Source organism: Plecotus auritus (genome assembly GCF_963455305.1).
Source record: "Plecotus auritus genome assembly, chromosome: 1".
In the NCBI taxonomy this organism is placed as follows: domain Eukaryota; kingdom Metazoa; phylum Chordata; class Mammalia; order Chiroptera; family Vespertilionidae; genus Plecotus; species Plecotus auritus.
The window spans coordinates 76,472,870-76,489,444 of NC_137770.1; the positions used below are offsets into that span (position 1 = coordinate 76,472,870).

At 39.3% G+C, this 16,575-nt stretch overlaps 1 protein-coding gene across 1 annotated transcript in view; it reads right to left on the reverse strand.

Annotated features, from left to right (window-relative positions):
- Nucleotides 1–1,693: 1,693 nt before the first annotated feature.
- Nucleotides 1,694–16,575, reverse strand: part of CDIN1 (CDAN1 interacting nuclease 1) — a 249,917-nt gene continuing 235,035 nt past the window's right edge. The window contains exon 11 of the mRNA XM_080687850.1: nucleotides 1,694–2,069. Within this exon, the coding sequence (XP_080543976.1) occupies nucleotides 2,003–2,069 (67 nt within the window). The 3' untranslated portion in view covers nucleotides 1,694–2,002. The remainder of the gene's footprint in view (nucleotides 2,070–16,575) is intronic.

Genomic DNA, 16,575 nt, shown 5'->3' on the forward strand with positions numbered 1-16,575 from the left:
CAGCCCCTGACCTGTTTCAGCACAGAGGAGTCTGTCCCCTCAGCACTACATATTCAGGGGTACTACAGCCTCCAGGTCTAGCTTGGTGGACTTCAGAGTACATTAATGTAAACCCTTTGTTGAGGAACTACAATACTGTGTGAGGATACAGGTTCACAGGAGCTACCTTAACAAGTATTAAGTATCTCTGCCACTTTAGTAAAAGCTTTCTGTGAGAGTGTAGAGCCAGCCTGTCCCTGTCCTTTGGAAATATTTTCAGGTTATAATAATGTAAAGCATAGATACGTTTTGTTTCTTCCATAAATTCAATGCCAGAGAGAGCTCTTTGTTACAAGGTAGGGTTAATGAAACAAATATCACGTTTCCAAAGTCAAAATAGTGAGTCCTCAGTTCTATACCCTCTCCATGTTAAATACCCCCCTTTTTAAATGAATACCACAAAGTTTCTTAATCTGACCACTGCTCCAGTATGCAATGGCCAAAACCACATCACCATGACAATCCCTGTGTTCCTTTTCTCTCCATCTTGATTTATTTTTTCCTACTGATCCTCAGGCCACCTTTTATTCCTTCTTGACAGTCACTATTATGATCTATGCCGTACCCAGCCAGTTTCTCCTCGATATTTCCAATCAATCCAGCGCACCTCCCTGTTCATGCAGCAGTGCTGACATATTTGATGTTCTATTTCTGACCCTATTGGAAGGAACCAGGGGGAGGGCTGGTGGGACAGTGTTTATATAGCCCCCGGTAGAGTATAGTAACGCCTTAGGCTTTCACATTCACTCACTGCACACCCACTGACTCACCCATAGCAACTTTGAATCCCACAGGCTCCCTTCATGGTAAGTGCCCGAGACAGGAGTATGATTTTTTAAAAATCTTTTATACCATATTTTTACGGTACCTTTTCTATGTTTAGATATGTTTTGATACACAGATACCATTGTGTTACAGTTGCCTACAGTATTCCATACAGTAACATGCTGTATAGGTTTGTAGCATAGACCATGTAGCCCAGGTGTTTGGTAGGCTATCCAATCTACGTTTGTGTAAGGGCATGCTATGATGCTTATATAATGACGAAATCATCTGATAACACGTTTCTCAGAATGTATCCCCATTGTTAAGTGCCACATTACTGTACACGTCTGTGTTGATGTATGTTTTTGTTTCTCTTGAATAAATACCCAAGAGTGGAATTTCTGGGGCACAGGGTAAGTGTATGTGAACATTTTAAGACATTGCTAAACTGTGCCAAAGTGGTTCTCACCAAACCTTGATATTGTCAGTCTTTAAAATGTTGGCTGTTGTGATGAGAGTGTATAATTTGTGGTTTTAATTTGCATTTTTCTGATGATTAATAATGTTGAGTATTTTCTGTTGTACTTATTGGCCATTTGTATATCTTCTTTTGTAAAGTGTTTAAATCTTTTGCTCAGTTTTCAGAATTAGATAGCTTGAATTCTTATTATTGAGTTATAAGAATTTTGGGATATATCCTGGGTACAAGTCATTATGCTTTGCAAATATCTTCTCCCAGTCTGTGGCTTGCTTTTCATGGTCTCAGTGGTGTCTTTCAAGGAACAGAGGTTTTTAATTTGATGAAGTTCAATTTATCATTTCTCTCTTTCATAATTTATACTTTTTGTGTCCTAAGAAAACTTTGTTAAGATCACAGAATTTTTTTATTCAAAATATTTTATTTTATAATGTTATCTTTTATGTTTAGGCCTCTGATCCATTTTGAGTTAATTTTGCAAGTGGTGTGAGGTAGGGGTCTGGATTCATTTTCTTCTTCTTGTTCCAGCATCAGTTTTTGAAACTAATTGTTTTCTCCATTGAAGTACTTTATCAACTTTGTCAAAAATCAAATGACATATATATGTAAGTCTATTTCTGGACTCTATAGTCTATTCCATTAATTTATATGTCTATTTAGCATACTGTCTTGATTACTGGAACTCTATATGAAATCTTGAAACCAGGTTAGAATAGTCCTTCAATTTTTCTTTTCTTTTCTTTTCCTTTGCATTTCTATATAAAGTTCAGAAGCAATACACCAATATCTAAAAAACAAACAAACAAAAAATACTCTTGGGATTTTGCTTAAGGTTACATTGAATCTATTGATCAAGTTAGTGAGAAATGATATCTTAACAATAGTAGGTCTTCTGATCCAAAAACCTGGTATGTCATTTATTTCAGTCTTTTGAATTTCTCTCAGTAGCTATTCACACATCTTTAAATAGTTTTTGTTAAACTTTATTTCTGAAAGAGAAACCATGACTCTCCCCTTTGTGACATGGCTCTTATTACATACACTCTCAGCAGGACAATAAATGGGACCATTGCAAACCAAAGCAGAACTAAGAAAAACCAAACCATCTTGATATTGGGCATAAATAATCTATCTTCCTTCTTCCATGAAATCATCATGTTCATAAAGAAAAATTGGATTCTTACATAATGCAGATGAAGATCATTTAAGAGATTACTTTTTCCTTTATAGTTTGAGAAAAAAATGACAATAATTCACAGACCAATAAATAAATAACTGTAGGCCTCTAAATTTTAACATTATAGATAGGAATTTGCTGATGTAAGGATATGTAACTGTCATTTGTCCTATGTGTCTCATGAACATATCATTAAAGACCACGTTGGAAGAGAAATGCCCCCGTTGGGGTTTTCACTTTCCTTTGTAGGCTGTCTCAGGGGAAAGCATAGTCCACAGTCCCTTACCTGTAGTTTTGAAATACAAAAAGTTCTGAAAAACTCCAATTTTTAAAAAATAAAAGTTGATAGCAAAACATGATCTGACCTAAACTTATTTAGCTTCTAAGCCTGACCTAGACAGACATGAGGCTGTTTTGGGTCTTTTCTGTCATTTAGTGTGACCATTCAAACAATTCACTGCGGACATATTTGTACATTTAATTATGGGGTACTGGTGTGCTCCCTGTTGGGATGTTACATAATACATGGTATGTATACTATATTATCTTTCTAAAATGTGAAAATTCTGATTTCTGAAACACACATGGGCCCAAAGGTTTTAGACAAGTGTGTTGGACTCATGTATCTGATTTTTGTGCACCCTGAAGTTATGCAGACAAGCTATGGTAAATTTGCAAAATCCCTCCTTCTTTTGGTGCACCTGATCTGTAAGCAGCCATGAAAAGGAGAATGCAGAGTTCTTCTATTTTTGGCAGCCAGGAGTCCAGGCCGTTTTCCTAATAGCATCTTGCTCCTTTTGAGGAATGACCGCTTTTTCCTAAACCTGGTGTCTCCTTGCCTCACAATACAGAAGCTGAAGGAGACAAAGCCTCTCTTTCCTGTCCCAACGCTGTCAAGTGTTGGGCATGTGGGACGCAAACTTGGCTGACCATTTGATGCCCAGACCTGCAATTCTTGGAGGACTTCGTAATAACACAATGACTGATGAGAGACTGTGCATCACACACCTCATCAGCATGTGCTAACCAACATGTTCCTGTACCTGAGCCCCCTGGAATCACTACTTCTCAGTCCTGTTCCCAGCCCTTGGTACTTGTGAATGTCAACTTTTTTGGACCTAGGTGTCTTTGCAGATATAAGTAAGGTAAGATCATACTGGATTAGAGGGGGACCCTAACCCAATACCACTCTATAAGAAGAGAAGAGACACAGAGACACAGAGTGGAGCAGGCCATGGGACAACAGAGGCAGGGACTGAGTGATCCACCAATAAGCCAAGGAACTCCAAGGATTGCCAGCAACCATCAGGAGCTGAAGGAGATATGGAAGGGTTTTTCCCTCAGGCCTTCAGAGAGAGTGTGGCCCTGCCAACAACTTGATTCCGGACTTTGGCCTTCAGTGCTGTGAAACACTACATTTCTGTTGCTTTTAGCCACCTAGTCTGTGGTATTTTGTAACAGCAGCCTGAAGAAACTAATACACTGTCCATAAATTATCTTTTGGTTAAGTCAGCCGACATTTGCTACTCTTGTTTGCCACTAGGCATTCTATCTAATACACCGAGTAATGATCTATATAATTTTGTGTGATTTGTGTATATCATAAAACTTAAAAAATTCTATACAGGAATATGTTTAGATAAAAATAGTTAATTTTTTTTTCATGAAGAACAGGAAGTACCAAATGTAAAATTAAAAAACAAAACAAAAAACCAGCTGAGAACTTCAGATACAACACCGCAGGGCTAGTATAATCCTGAAGGGCACCAAAACATTTTTTTGTTGCTCATGACAACAAGTTAGTGATAGCCAATCAGAGATTGCCTTCAAAAGAGGCTATCTTTACATAGAAAAAAATCTTCTTTATGCTATGATTGCTTCCCAAGACATATTACATTATGATAAACGATGATGCACATTGTTTTGACAATCAGAGTATTTATAAATGAGGAACTGATTTGCCTGCAGTGATGAAATGAATTGTAAAAATAAAGCATTAACAATGATGATACCATTTAAAATGTGTTTAAGAATTTTGTTACAGTTTTGCTTTTTTAAAAAAAAAATCAGGAGGAAAAAAAAAAAAAAGCAGCCAAAAGGCATTTATTTTATGGTAACAAGCATCTGACAGGTCCCATTGGAAGAGCTCACTCACCAATCCAAAGGTTTAGCTGGCTGGTTTCCGCTGTATCATGTTTACCTGACCTCCTAGCTCTGGTACCAAGATATTCTACGAGTGTTTTTTGTTTTTTGTTTTTTTTTAATATATTTTATTGATTTCTTACAGAGAGGAAAGGGAGATGATAGATAGTTAGAAACATCGATGAGAGAGAAACATCGATCAGCTGCCTCCTGCACACCTCCCACTGGGGATATGCCTGCAACCCAGGTACATGCCCTTGACCGGAATCGAACCCGGACCCTTCAGTCCGCAGGCCGACGCTCTACCCACTGAGCCAAACCGGTCAGGGCACTACGAGTGTTTTTAACTTTGTGCATGGGGCAACGTCACCAACTTTCGCTGCTATTGTGCCCAGGTTCTTGGAGTGAGAGTGACGATTTTCACCAGTTTAAAGGGGGTTATGTAGCAATCTGGACCCAGGACCTAAAGGTCTGTGCGTCTGGCATGAAATGCCTACTTGATTAGTAGGAACCAAAATTTAAGGTGAAACAGAAATTAGGACAGCTTTCCTCCATTCACATGTGACAAAAAAACAAAACAAAAACCCAATAGCTCAGATAACCTCCTGGAATAAAGAAGGTGTGTGAAGTGAAGAAGCGTTCCTAACAGTCATGGGAAGATTATTTATACCAAAATTTCCAGGGCGTTCTAGTGGGGCTTGAAGGTGCATGCCATAGTGAGGGCACCTGGGGAGAGTCACTAGCTGCTTGCCACAGAGACCGGCAGTTTGGCACGTCCCTTGATGAGCATCAAGTAGAGCCTTCAGATTTGCAGGCCCCGACATTGGTTGTGTTCAGCCCCCTGGGATGGGTTTGTTCCGTGTGAAGAGACTCACATGAATCCAACTTATGTGAGTCCGATTCATAAACCCAAATGCACATTCACTTAATTTAAATACAAAAATGTAAACGTGAGAAGACCAAATAGGTTTGTTTTCTCACCAGCAAAGAGAAATCTAAAATGAGAATCCAAATTTTCGTGAGATTAGTTATGTGACTCACATTTCAATTACCTTGCTAGCCCTAGGCATCCGCCTCTGCGGAGCACAGACCCACCACTGACACCAGCTGACTGAGAACCCTTGGCAGTGCTGGTCACCCCCTGCCAGCTGTGTGGCTTCTGACTCCCCCTTCTCCACCTCCAGTCGGACCATTCCCCTCCCAGAGGGCCGCTTCCTTCTCTAGATGCTTCAGTAAAGCAGCTGTTTCTGACAGGTGGTCACCATCCTGATCTTTAGGCTGGGAGAATCTTGTAGTCAACTACTAACACATTATTTACCTATGAAATGATTTTATATCATGTAATATTTTAAAGGTCCCAACTTAATAAATTCTGACTTGAAGGAAACCTTGCTTTTGCCTTGTGTACCATTTACAGGCACCGAGATTCTGAAAATGTCTCTGCATCTTCTCGTTGCTTACAAGGAAACTGCACTGTGAACATAACTACGAGTTACTTGAGCATCGAGGGTAAGTCTTACCGATGTGTACCCGGCCTGTGGTGAATGTTTGTTGAGTGAATGAGTGTGAGTGATGAGAGCTGCTGACCTTTTCTGAACTTGACATGAAGTCACAGAGAGCATTGATCCATTGAGGTTTTCCTGCCCCATCACTTTCTGATAATCAGTAACACTTTTAAAAAATTAAGTCAAACTTTTGCTAATGAGTAACTTTCAAGCTCCTAGTGTGTCAGACATATTCAGTTCACAGTGAAGAAGTGCATTGACGGCTGGAATTTATCATTTAATTTGAACAATTTAGATTGTTTTTCTTTCTAGGCAAGTTAGGCAAAAAAGTAGGGTACCTAAACATCTGATCCTGAAAAAAATGGTCAATAATTCCAACTCGGAGTCACTATTACATTTTATTCTGCTGTTTATCTCAGGATAAGCAGCTTCCCGTTAGAGAACAATCTTACTGGTCTCCCTAAGGCCTGAGTCCATGAACAGACACATTTCCTGAGTATCTTTCATGAGCAGGGCATTACAACAATTGCAGTGGGTGCTACAGATAATTATTATGTATTCTTCAACTTGTGTCATCTTACATACAAATTGAAAATCTAACATTTGTAAAATAAAAGTTAGCTTCCATTACATACCACCATGCATGCCTCTGCTGACCAGAGGACAGGATAATGCCAGATGTGACCTGAGGAACTGAAAAGCAGTGAATTCAACAATGACAAAGGGAGCTGGCTGCTTCTCTTTACTGGTTTGTGGTGTAGTGTGTTAATTTTCCAGTTGCAGTACCTAGGCATTCGCAAAAGGGCACATCATACTTCAACTATTGAATGTTCTCTGTGATGATGGTGCCTAGACTACAGTAGCATGTTACTTCCAGTTTGAGACTAAACATCTGAAAAGTGAGAATGTCCCTTGGACGTACTTAAGACATTACAGATCAATATATTCGGAGAGACATGTCAAAACCAGTGTGTAATTTGTATTAAATGACTGTGGACACTCATAGGTGGTACCTATAGATCTTTGCTGTTATCGATCACATACTACTGTCAGGGGGAAAATAGTACACACACTCTTAAGCTGTGTATAATTTATTTACAAATTATTTATATGTATAGTAAAATATTGGATAATATTGAAAAGATTGGTAAACGATATGAAATATTAGTAAAATTAAGGTTTTCTTTTTAAGATAAAAAAATAGAGGCTCCAGTCCACTCTGCCTACATATACTCTCTTGAGTCCACTACCCTAATCCTGGACCATGAAGTATGTCAATGGCAAAGCTCTCCTCACTGTCCCTGGTCAATCTTCCATCAATAATCTTTGTGAGGGCACAGACCAGTTCAGCTGCCAATGCCTCTCCTTGAAATGCAGGGAGAACCCTCAGTGGTCTCTGGTATGATCTACTAGTTCTTGCTTAGTGAAGTTAAAATTCTAGATTTAATTTCTTTAGACTTTTGTGGTGTATATAATAGACTTTGCTTTTTAATTTACAGAGGGAGGAAGGGAGAGAGATAGAGAGATAGAAGCATTGATGAGAGAGAAACTCTGTTTGGCTGCCTTTTGCATGCCCTCTATTGGGGATCAAGCCCACAGCCTGGGCATGTGCCCTGAGCAGGAATTGAACCAGTGACTTCCTGGTTCATGGGTTGATGCTCAACCCCTGAGCCACACCAGCAGGGCTTAATTTTTTTTTTAATCAAAGGCCCTTAGTTTTCCTGTATGAAACCAAGGCAAGATTCATCGAAGTGTACATTAAGTGGACTGTAAGTTGCTAAGTTTTGTTGAAAGTCATGGTGTTTGGGATAGCAGTGGTCATTTGCTCAATAAATTGATTTTCCAGTTTATTGTTTTAGATTAAGAAAGAAAAAGGAGGTTCTACACCTCACAGAATTTGAATTATTACTGTGACCAGATCATCTGAATAGTTGCCACCAAATTGAAAATTTTATTTTCCGCCCTAACTGGTGTGGCTCAGTGGATAGAGCGTTGGCTTGCAGACTGAAAGGTCCCAGGTTCGATTCCGGTCAAGGGCATGTACCTTGGTTGCGGGCACATCCCCAGTAGGAGGTGTGCAGGAGGCAGCTGATCGATGTTTCTCTCTCATCGATGTTTCTAACTTTTTATCCCTCTCTCTTCCTCTCTGTAAAAAAGCAATAAAAAAATATATTTAAAAAAAAAAGAAAGAAAATTTCATTTTCCCATGAGCTTTTGTAAAAGTATTTTGCCATTTCAAGTGGAGGAAGAGAAGAAAAATCAACGCTCCCTTCATGGGAAGCTAGGTCTGTTCTTGGCTTTATCTTTCTCCCCTTTTTAATTTTTTAAATTGATTTTAGAGAGATAAAGGGAGATGGAGAAAGGAACACAAACATCAATGACAAGAGAGAATCATTAATGGGCTGCCTCCTGCATGCTCCCAACTAGGGACTGAGCCCGAAACCCTGGTATGTGCCTTGACCTGGAATCAAACTGTGACCTTCTGGTTCATAGGTCGATGCTCAACCACTAAGCCATGCTGGCTTAGAGTAATCTTGATGTGCCTCTTGGGGCTGGGGCTGTGGTTCTCTTCCTCTGAGGAAATATATGGTTGTTTAGGGGACAGAGGACACTTTCATAAAGTAATGTTGGGGTGGAAAGGAGGTCTGGTGATGGTGAATGGATGTTGGGTAAGCAATTTACAAAGCAACTCCAGCAGATATTATTATTACATGCATAATACCAATGAGTAGAAGAAACTTAAATAAAATAGCTAACACTTATTACTTGCTTTTCACATACCACGTATTATTCTAAGGTAGAAATGGGATTCTGTAATATCATCAGGGCATTGTCTAGCATACTTTGAAGTAATGTAGATTTGGAGATCCCATATGGTTATTAGGCTTTAAAATTTACAAAGCCTCCTATTTTATAGATTCTGAGATAATATATGCCAATTAAATACATTTTTAAAACATATTTTTTATTGATTTCAGAGAGGAAGGGAGAGGGAGAGAGAGACAGAAACATCAACGATGAGAAGAATCATTGATCAGCTGCCTCCTGCATGGCCCCTACTGGGGATCTAGCACACAACCCAGGCATGTGCCCTTGACTGGAATTGAACCTGGGACCGTTCAGTCTGCAGGCCGCCACTCTATCCACTGAGCCAAACTGGCTAGGGCAAATATTTGTTGAGCTGTGTTAAATGAATATTTTGTACAAAGTTATGAAGCAAGATATATTTTTTGCTCCTTTTTGCTTGAATATGATTTTCTCATCTAAATTTTGACTTTAAACAATATATACATATTTAAGTGGAGTTCATATAGAGAAGTTAGTATGCTTAATATTTTATAGTTAATTAATTGAATCAGGGAAAATATTAATTTATAAGCTATCAGAACATTACCAACATTTAAAGAACAAATTCACTTGAAACTACTATCTGTTCTACATTTTTTTTATTTATTGGCTTTTTGTTGTTGTTTATTGAGGCATAATTTAGAAACAGTACACCCTTTTTTGGTGCACAGTTCTATGAATTTTGACAAATTTATACAGTGTGCAACCACCACCAGGATTAAGACAGAATATTTTCAATATCTTAAAAAGTTCTCCCATGGCCCTTTGCAATCAGTTTCTTCCTCTCTGCTCCAACCCATGGCAGTAATTGCTTTGATTTCTGTCCCTATAGTTTTGCCTTTTCCAGAATCTGATATGAGTTGAATATACAGCATATAGTCATTTAAGTCTGGCTCCTTTCACTTAGCAAAATTCTTTTGAGATTTATCCATGCTGTGGTTCATTTTTATTGCTGAATAGTATTCCATTACATGGAAGTACCATTCATATGTTATTTTCCATTCACAAATTGGTTCATTGCTAGCTTTTGGCAATTATGAATAACATTGCTATATAAATATTTATGAAGAGGTTTTTGTGAAAACATTCGTCTTCACTTTTCTTAGATAAGTGTCTAGGGGTGGAATTGCTGGGTTATATTGTATGTATTTCATTTTGTATTCCCATTAGCAATGTAGGAGCATTTCAGTTGCTCCACATCCTCCCTCAACACATGGTAATGTCATTTTTTTATTTGAGTTATTATAATAGGTGTAGTGGTATCTCATTGTAATTTTTATTTGCATATCCTTAATGACTAATGATGCTGAGCATCTTTTTTTTTTTTATATGGCATATCTTTTCATTGGTGATATGACCATTCAAATCTCTTCCCAACTTTTAAAAAATTGTTTTCTTAATATTAAGTTTTGAGAATTTTAAAATATTCTGGATACAAGTTCTTATCAAATGGGATTCACAAATATACTCTACTCTGTGGTTTGTGCTTTCATTTTTTTTAACCATGTCTTTAGGAGACTAATCTATTTTTCAAGCTCAAATTTTTATATTCTAGGTCTGGGGAAAAGAAAAACAATTTGTGTTTATGCTTGCTTGAAGATTGCTTACATGCAAGGTTAGCTAAAATGTCACTTAAAAACCCAAAAGCCATGATAATTTTTACAACAAAATTTTCTCTGAAATCCTGAAAAAATGGAAAGCAACACAAACATTAAGGCTTTCTAAACAACTAAAATTATGAGCTATGCTAGTTCCGATATTCATAATTATTATCTTTAGGTTTGCAGCATGGGTACTAATTGTAATAGAAAATCAACTTATAGACCAATGTTCATGAACTTTTCCTTATGGCTCATTATAACACCATTATAATGTTAGGTAAACCTACAAAAAATTACCACGAGTGATCACCAATGAACCCATGGGATAATGTCATATTAATTAATAGAGTATTAAGTCAATAGTCTATCTTTTGTTATATGTAGCACTACAGCACTGTGTCATTGCAGGGGCTGGACAGTGCAGTCTCCCACACTTTCAAGGAGTCAAGCAGAATTGAACATTGGTGAGCACTAGTAAAGCTTATCACATTTTCTAAAATAGCATAAAAGGTAAGTTATAACCACATTATTTAAATTAGAGACAAGTGTTGAGATAGTTTTACTTATTGGCTGTGAGTTTTACTTATTGGCTGGTTCGACAAATTACTTAGCCTCCATGAGCCTCAAGAACCCCGTTTGGAAAAGGGGTAATAGTGATAGCTAATGTTTGTCCAGTTTATACTAGGAGCCAGGTCCTGTTATAAGTACTTGACATGTATTAAATGCTTTAATCTTTAACATTTTTTTTTATTGATTGCTTTTGAGACAGAGAGAGAGAGGAACATTGACTCATTGTTCCACTTATTCATGCACCCCTTGGCTGACTCCTGTATGTGCCCTGGCCAGGGATTGAACCCCCAACCTTGGTGCATTGGGAGGATGCTCTAACCAACTGAGCCATGCAGCCAGGGCTTAAATGTTTTAATCTTCACAACAACTCTTATGCAGGCGAAATTTGGTATCACTATTGTTATGGATGAGGCAGCCTGAAAGTTGGTTCTGTGAATGGAACCCAGGCATTGGCACTGGTGCTGCTGGGCTGCGTGACTCGTCTCTAACTCCACTATTGGAGGCAATGATCCCTGTTTGAATTAGATGCGTATCACGTGCCCAGCGTAATAGGTGCAGTCCTTGTCATTCTAGTATTTTATACATGCTGTCAGAGTTAGAAAAATTTGGCTAATGCATTCAATTGAATAATTCAGTGAAAATGGTGTTGCTTTGTGGAGGTAGGGTGTGGAGAGGGAGGTGAGAAGGATTATCCCAAAAACGATTGTGTATTTGGCTAAGAGTTTATTTCTACTCATAGTTCTCGAAGGGCCCTTTGCTCTCTAGAACTCATTTTCCATTTTGATCTCCATATTAATAATTATGTCCCTAGAGACTTCAATTCTGACAGAGACACCTGACAGATTTTCAGAGTTCTCCATATTCCATTTGATGGGGGTGCTCCGAGCGGAAGTAGCTCCCATCCTGGTCCTCTGAGTGTTTCCTGTTGCTTGGGGAGCAGTGTTTCCGGGTCTGTCTTGAGCAATCAGCAACTGTTAGACATTTCCACCAAATCACTCCCTCAGTGCAGTACAAGAGATCACCAAGCCCCCTGTTCAAGGGATTCCAAAGACCCCTTTGCTAATTAGGAATGCTTTTGGGTGCAAGTAACAGAACACCTAAGAGAAGTGAAACAAGAGGAGTTTGGCAGTGCTGACCTGGGCTCAGTGGTTTGTTACTTCCTGCTCTGGTAGTTTCTTAGGTGGATATTGCAGCTTTAACCATCATCCCCTTACAGCAAAAGGAAGGGGATGGCAGAAAAGTGGTTTTCCTTTTGTCAGGGAAGAAACCTCACAATAGGTGTTTCCTTACTTCTTATTGGCTGCACTGGTGCTGCAGGCTCATCACCAGACCAGTCCACCTCTGCTGTGATAAAGCACCTTCCTCCAATTCCTGATAAAAACTATTCTGTTGAAAAAGATGAAGGTGTGTGTGTGTGTGTGTGTGTGTGTGTGTGTGTGAGAGAGAGAGAGAGAGAGAGAGAGAGAGAGAGAGAGAGAGAGAAAGAGAGAAAGAGAGAGAGATAGAAAGAGAGAGAGAGAGGTCTTTATGTGGAAAATGTTTTTTTTTTCCATGTCCTTTCTCCTGTAGATCACTCCCTATATGGATTTGCATTCTGAGGGCCTATTAACTGCTCTGCATCTGACCCAGAGCCCTCCTACGGTGGCAACCTGGACTCCCATCCTAAATGGGGAGGGCCTATCTGGCTGTCTCCAGTGAGCCTCCGATTCCAGTATATGGAAAAGTTAGGGCTCCTGCAGTGGCTGAGATGCCCCGTCTGTGGGTGACTGTGTAATTTGACTTCAGTGCATTGCAAACCCGGTTTCAGGTAATAATCATCTCATGCCATTTCAGGACACTTTGTGTCAGGCTTTATATTTTTAACAAGATGTGATGCCAGGTTGAGCCCGATGCAAATGAATTTGAAATTTTCAAAGCCAGTTAATGAAAGCATCTGAATTATCTGTAGTCCACACAGCCTGCAGTGCTACAGTGGGCCCATTGCAAAGCTATTTTCAAGGGCTGAGACTTCTGTTCTGCCAAACTTTTACAATTTGTGGGTAAAAAAAGGATAGTATTTTTGCTCTTAAATCCTCCCATTCAGAGTTTACACAACACATGGGCCAGAGGAACGGCCCTGGAGGGCACCAGGCAACTTTGCAACGCACACCAGCAGTTTCCTCTCCGTTGTTCTGCGGTTGGAGCTGTGAGGCAGCATGACTTTACTGGGGTGCTACCTGGGATGTCAGTTTGGTATCTGTTCAGTGTTCTATGTGAAACTGCTAGGAAACTGGGGAAAAACATTCTCTGGGTGTTGATCGCTGGTCAGCTTGGGCAACTGATAGTACAATTGAATTTTCATGATTGGGTGGACACACATTTTAATATTTATTTAAATAATGTTTCAGATAACAAACTGCAGTATGGAGAGAGAAATCATTCTCTTTAGAATAAGCATCTCCCCAGACCACTCGCCCACCTGGCAGGGGGTGTTGGGAAACTAGGTAACTGTTTGCAAAGCGCTCTCTAGCTCCCAGAGGGAAGGAGCCACACCCTCCGGGCCCTGCACTCCAATGCTTTCTGCTGCCAAGGAGAATCTGATCCCAGGTCCGCTTCCAACATCTCTGAAGACTGGCCTGTGTTTGGAGAGGGGAACGTCAGTCCTCACAGTTGTTTAAAAATAGTTCGGCTCGCCTGTGATCTAATGCAGTTGATGTTCAGGGGTGGTGTGCTGGTGAAAGTCATGCCGTCCACACAGTGTCACAATCATCAATCAGAGGAAGAATCCAGGAGGAACTAGCGATTCCCCCAAATTCCTTTTTTTTTTGTTTAAGATCAAATTCAAACAGCATTTTATGCCCCCCCCCACACTGAATTAACAATGGTGTGGAGAAGGTATTTAAATCCCCTTAAAGAGAGCTTTTATATTATGACAACCCTCTCCCCTTTCGGTAAAGGCCTTCAACCCGACATAGCGGTGGAAGTGCGGGCCGGTGCCTGTGCTTCGTTGCTACCTCCGCCAACGCTGCAGAAGGTGTGCTTATGTGCTTACGCGAAGGCCACGGTCACTACCCAAAGGAACGCGGGCTCCCGGCCTCCGAGCTCACTCTCTGAGCAGAGGAATGTTAAACTACACATCTGTTTGCGAAAACAATCAACTAAACAAGCCCACTCTCAAAGGAGGGTCTTGTTCTGTCTGTCTCTTAACTTTTGCAAAGTGGCTTTTTCTAAACGAGCTTGAGAAAAGCAGTCATAAGCCAAGCTACTCACATTATACTGATTTCTAAGTTAACATAGAAAATGCACATTTTAATGGTGTATATCTTTTATTAAATAGATCCTTTTATGGTAGTAGTAATAATTATATCATGTGTAATACAAACTATCATGTATGATGATACTGGTTTTATTAGAGCTATGACTTACGATGTGATGAGCACTAACCTTTTTTAAAATCTCATAATGACACCTTTGTGATAGGTGTTATTTAGATTTTACTGAAGCCTTTGGAGAGTTTGGTTATCTGAGGTGCAGAACCAGGAATCCCAGCCTGCTGTCAACAAGCATGTGTAAGTCGCCCGCCACTCCTGGCTATAGTTCTAGAATATTATATGCTCAGGAAAGTTCACACACGATTGTTGGTTTAAATATTATCCTTACAGGAAGGAAAACCAAATGAACATGTAAGTTGGCCACAGGCAAAAATGTCTTAAAAATTCCTACTTAGTGTCACATCCTTTGGCTAAATGGCAATGTCTAGAAACTGATCATCGCCAAGTGATAAGGATTTTAGGTTACTAAAGTGCAAATAAAAGGAGAATTATGTCTGCAAAGATACCAGCTGATTTCCACTATAGAGACTAGGGTACCAGGGGCAGGGCAAAAACAGTCATGTTCAGAATGCTCATTTAAAAGTGTACCATGACCCTTTCCTTTTGTGACTAGTAAGCGTAACTAAGGTATTGAAAATCCCTCCCGGAATAAATGATTAACCCTGTGGTGGAGAGGACAGTGGGCAGGAGGTTAGAGGTGCGGATTCTGGTCCTGCCTCTAATTAGCTAGCTATGTGACCTTGGATGAGTCACTTGACCTCTCCAGGCTTCACTGTTTTCATCTCACAGTGAGGGCTCTTGTCCATCCCTTCCTCTTCTAAAATTCTCTGGGTCCGAGTCAAACTCGTCTCAACTCTGCTAACAGCTCAATTTTACTTTCCACACACCTTTTAGGGAATTGCCAAGGAATCACCTGAAAATGCAATTCAATTCTCACATGAGTGTCTCTGCTCACTCCACGCCCCCGTGCTGCTGTTTTTCACCCCTTTGTCATTGGGAAACACTTTGAAGGGTAGAGGCGAAGCAAGTAAGATGAAAATAATTTACCAGAAGACTGAGTTTTACATTTACATGCAGTGCACTGATGTCCACTTTGCCATATCTTTGGTTGCTCCAATTTTCGATTATCTTCTGTTATGTTGAATTGCTTTTCTTTTTTAAACTGAAAAACACTTTTTAAAAAATTGTAACTTTGAAAACCAAGATGGATTCTTCTATGCAAAATAGCAAAAACCAAAAATTTTTAGGTGTTTACCTTCTAATTTTCCATGTGCAGTAGTTGAAATTGTTTTAGCTGACAAAATTAATGAATTGATGCAATTAAAAGGTTTTAGGAAAATTATGGCTCAATACTGAGTATATTAACAAAAACTCCATTAGCACTTAAAGCATACCAATCTTCTTCATCCTTGACAATATTTTAACCCTTCCTTTTGGGAGCCTATTTTCCAAAATATTATAAATATACGATCACTACCTTATAAAAATGCACTGTGCTAAGTAGGAAATTTATGTCCAGATGATGTAAGGACCATGAAAAAGAAGGAAGGCACAGTCTGTAACTGACCTTGAAACCCCAGCAAAAAAACAACAAAACCAACAAACTGAACATCCAAAAACTAAGGCATGTGTATGACCATTTAATAGAAGACAATCCGTAAATCTCAAGCTCCCATGCAGAACCCAAACTATAGAGCAATGTTTTTGATCAACATCACTTAACTTGTAGGTGTTTACTGAGAACAATAATTATCTCTGGCCTTCTAGTGTGTATCTTCAGTTTTTAAATCATATTCCTATTGACATATTTAGCTTAAATGAATTATTAACTGATTTCAACCATGGACAGACACTTCACTTGATGTTACAGGACCAGTGGAAAATGTTACTACTGTTTATTTTATTCCCCCGGCCCATGAACAAGTTATGAGTTCTGTTCCAAATGCTTAGGATTTATTTATACTTGCACTAAACATGAATGGCCCAGGGCAGGAATGGAAACTATGTGGTGTCTATGTGAGCACCGCTCACTCCAAAGACTAGTGCCCATAATGGATCACAATCCTATTTCCTGCTGAGTGAACTCAGCCTCAGAAGCCTTCTCAACAGCAGTGGATGCAGCTACCACAGAAAATAGAAA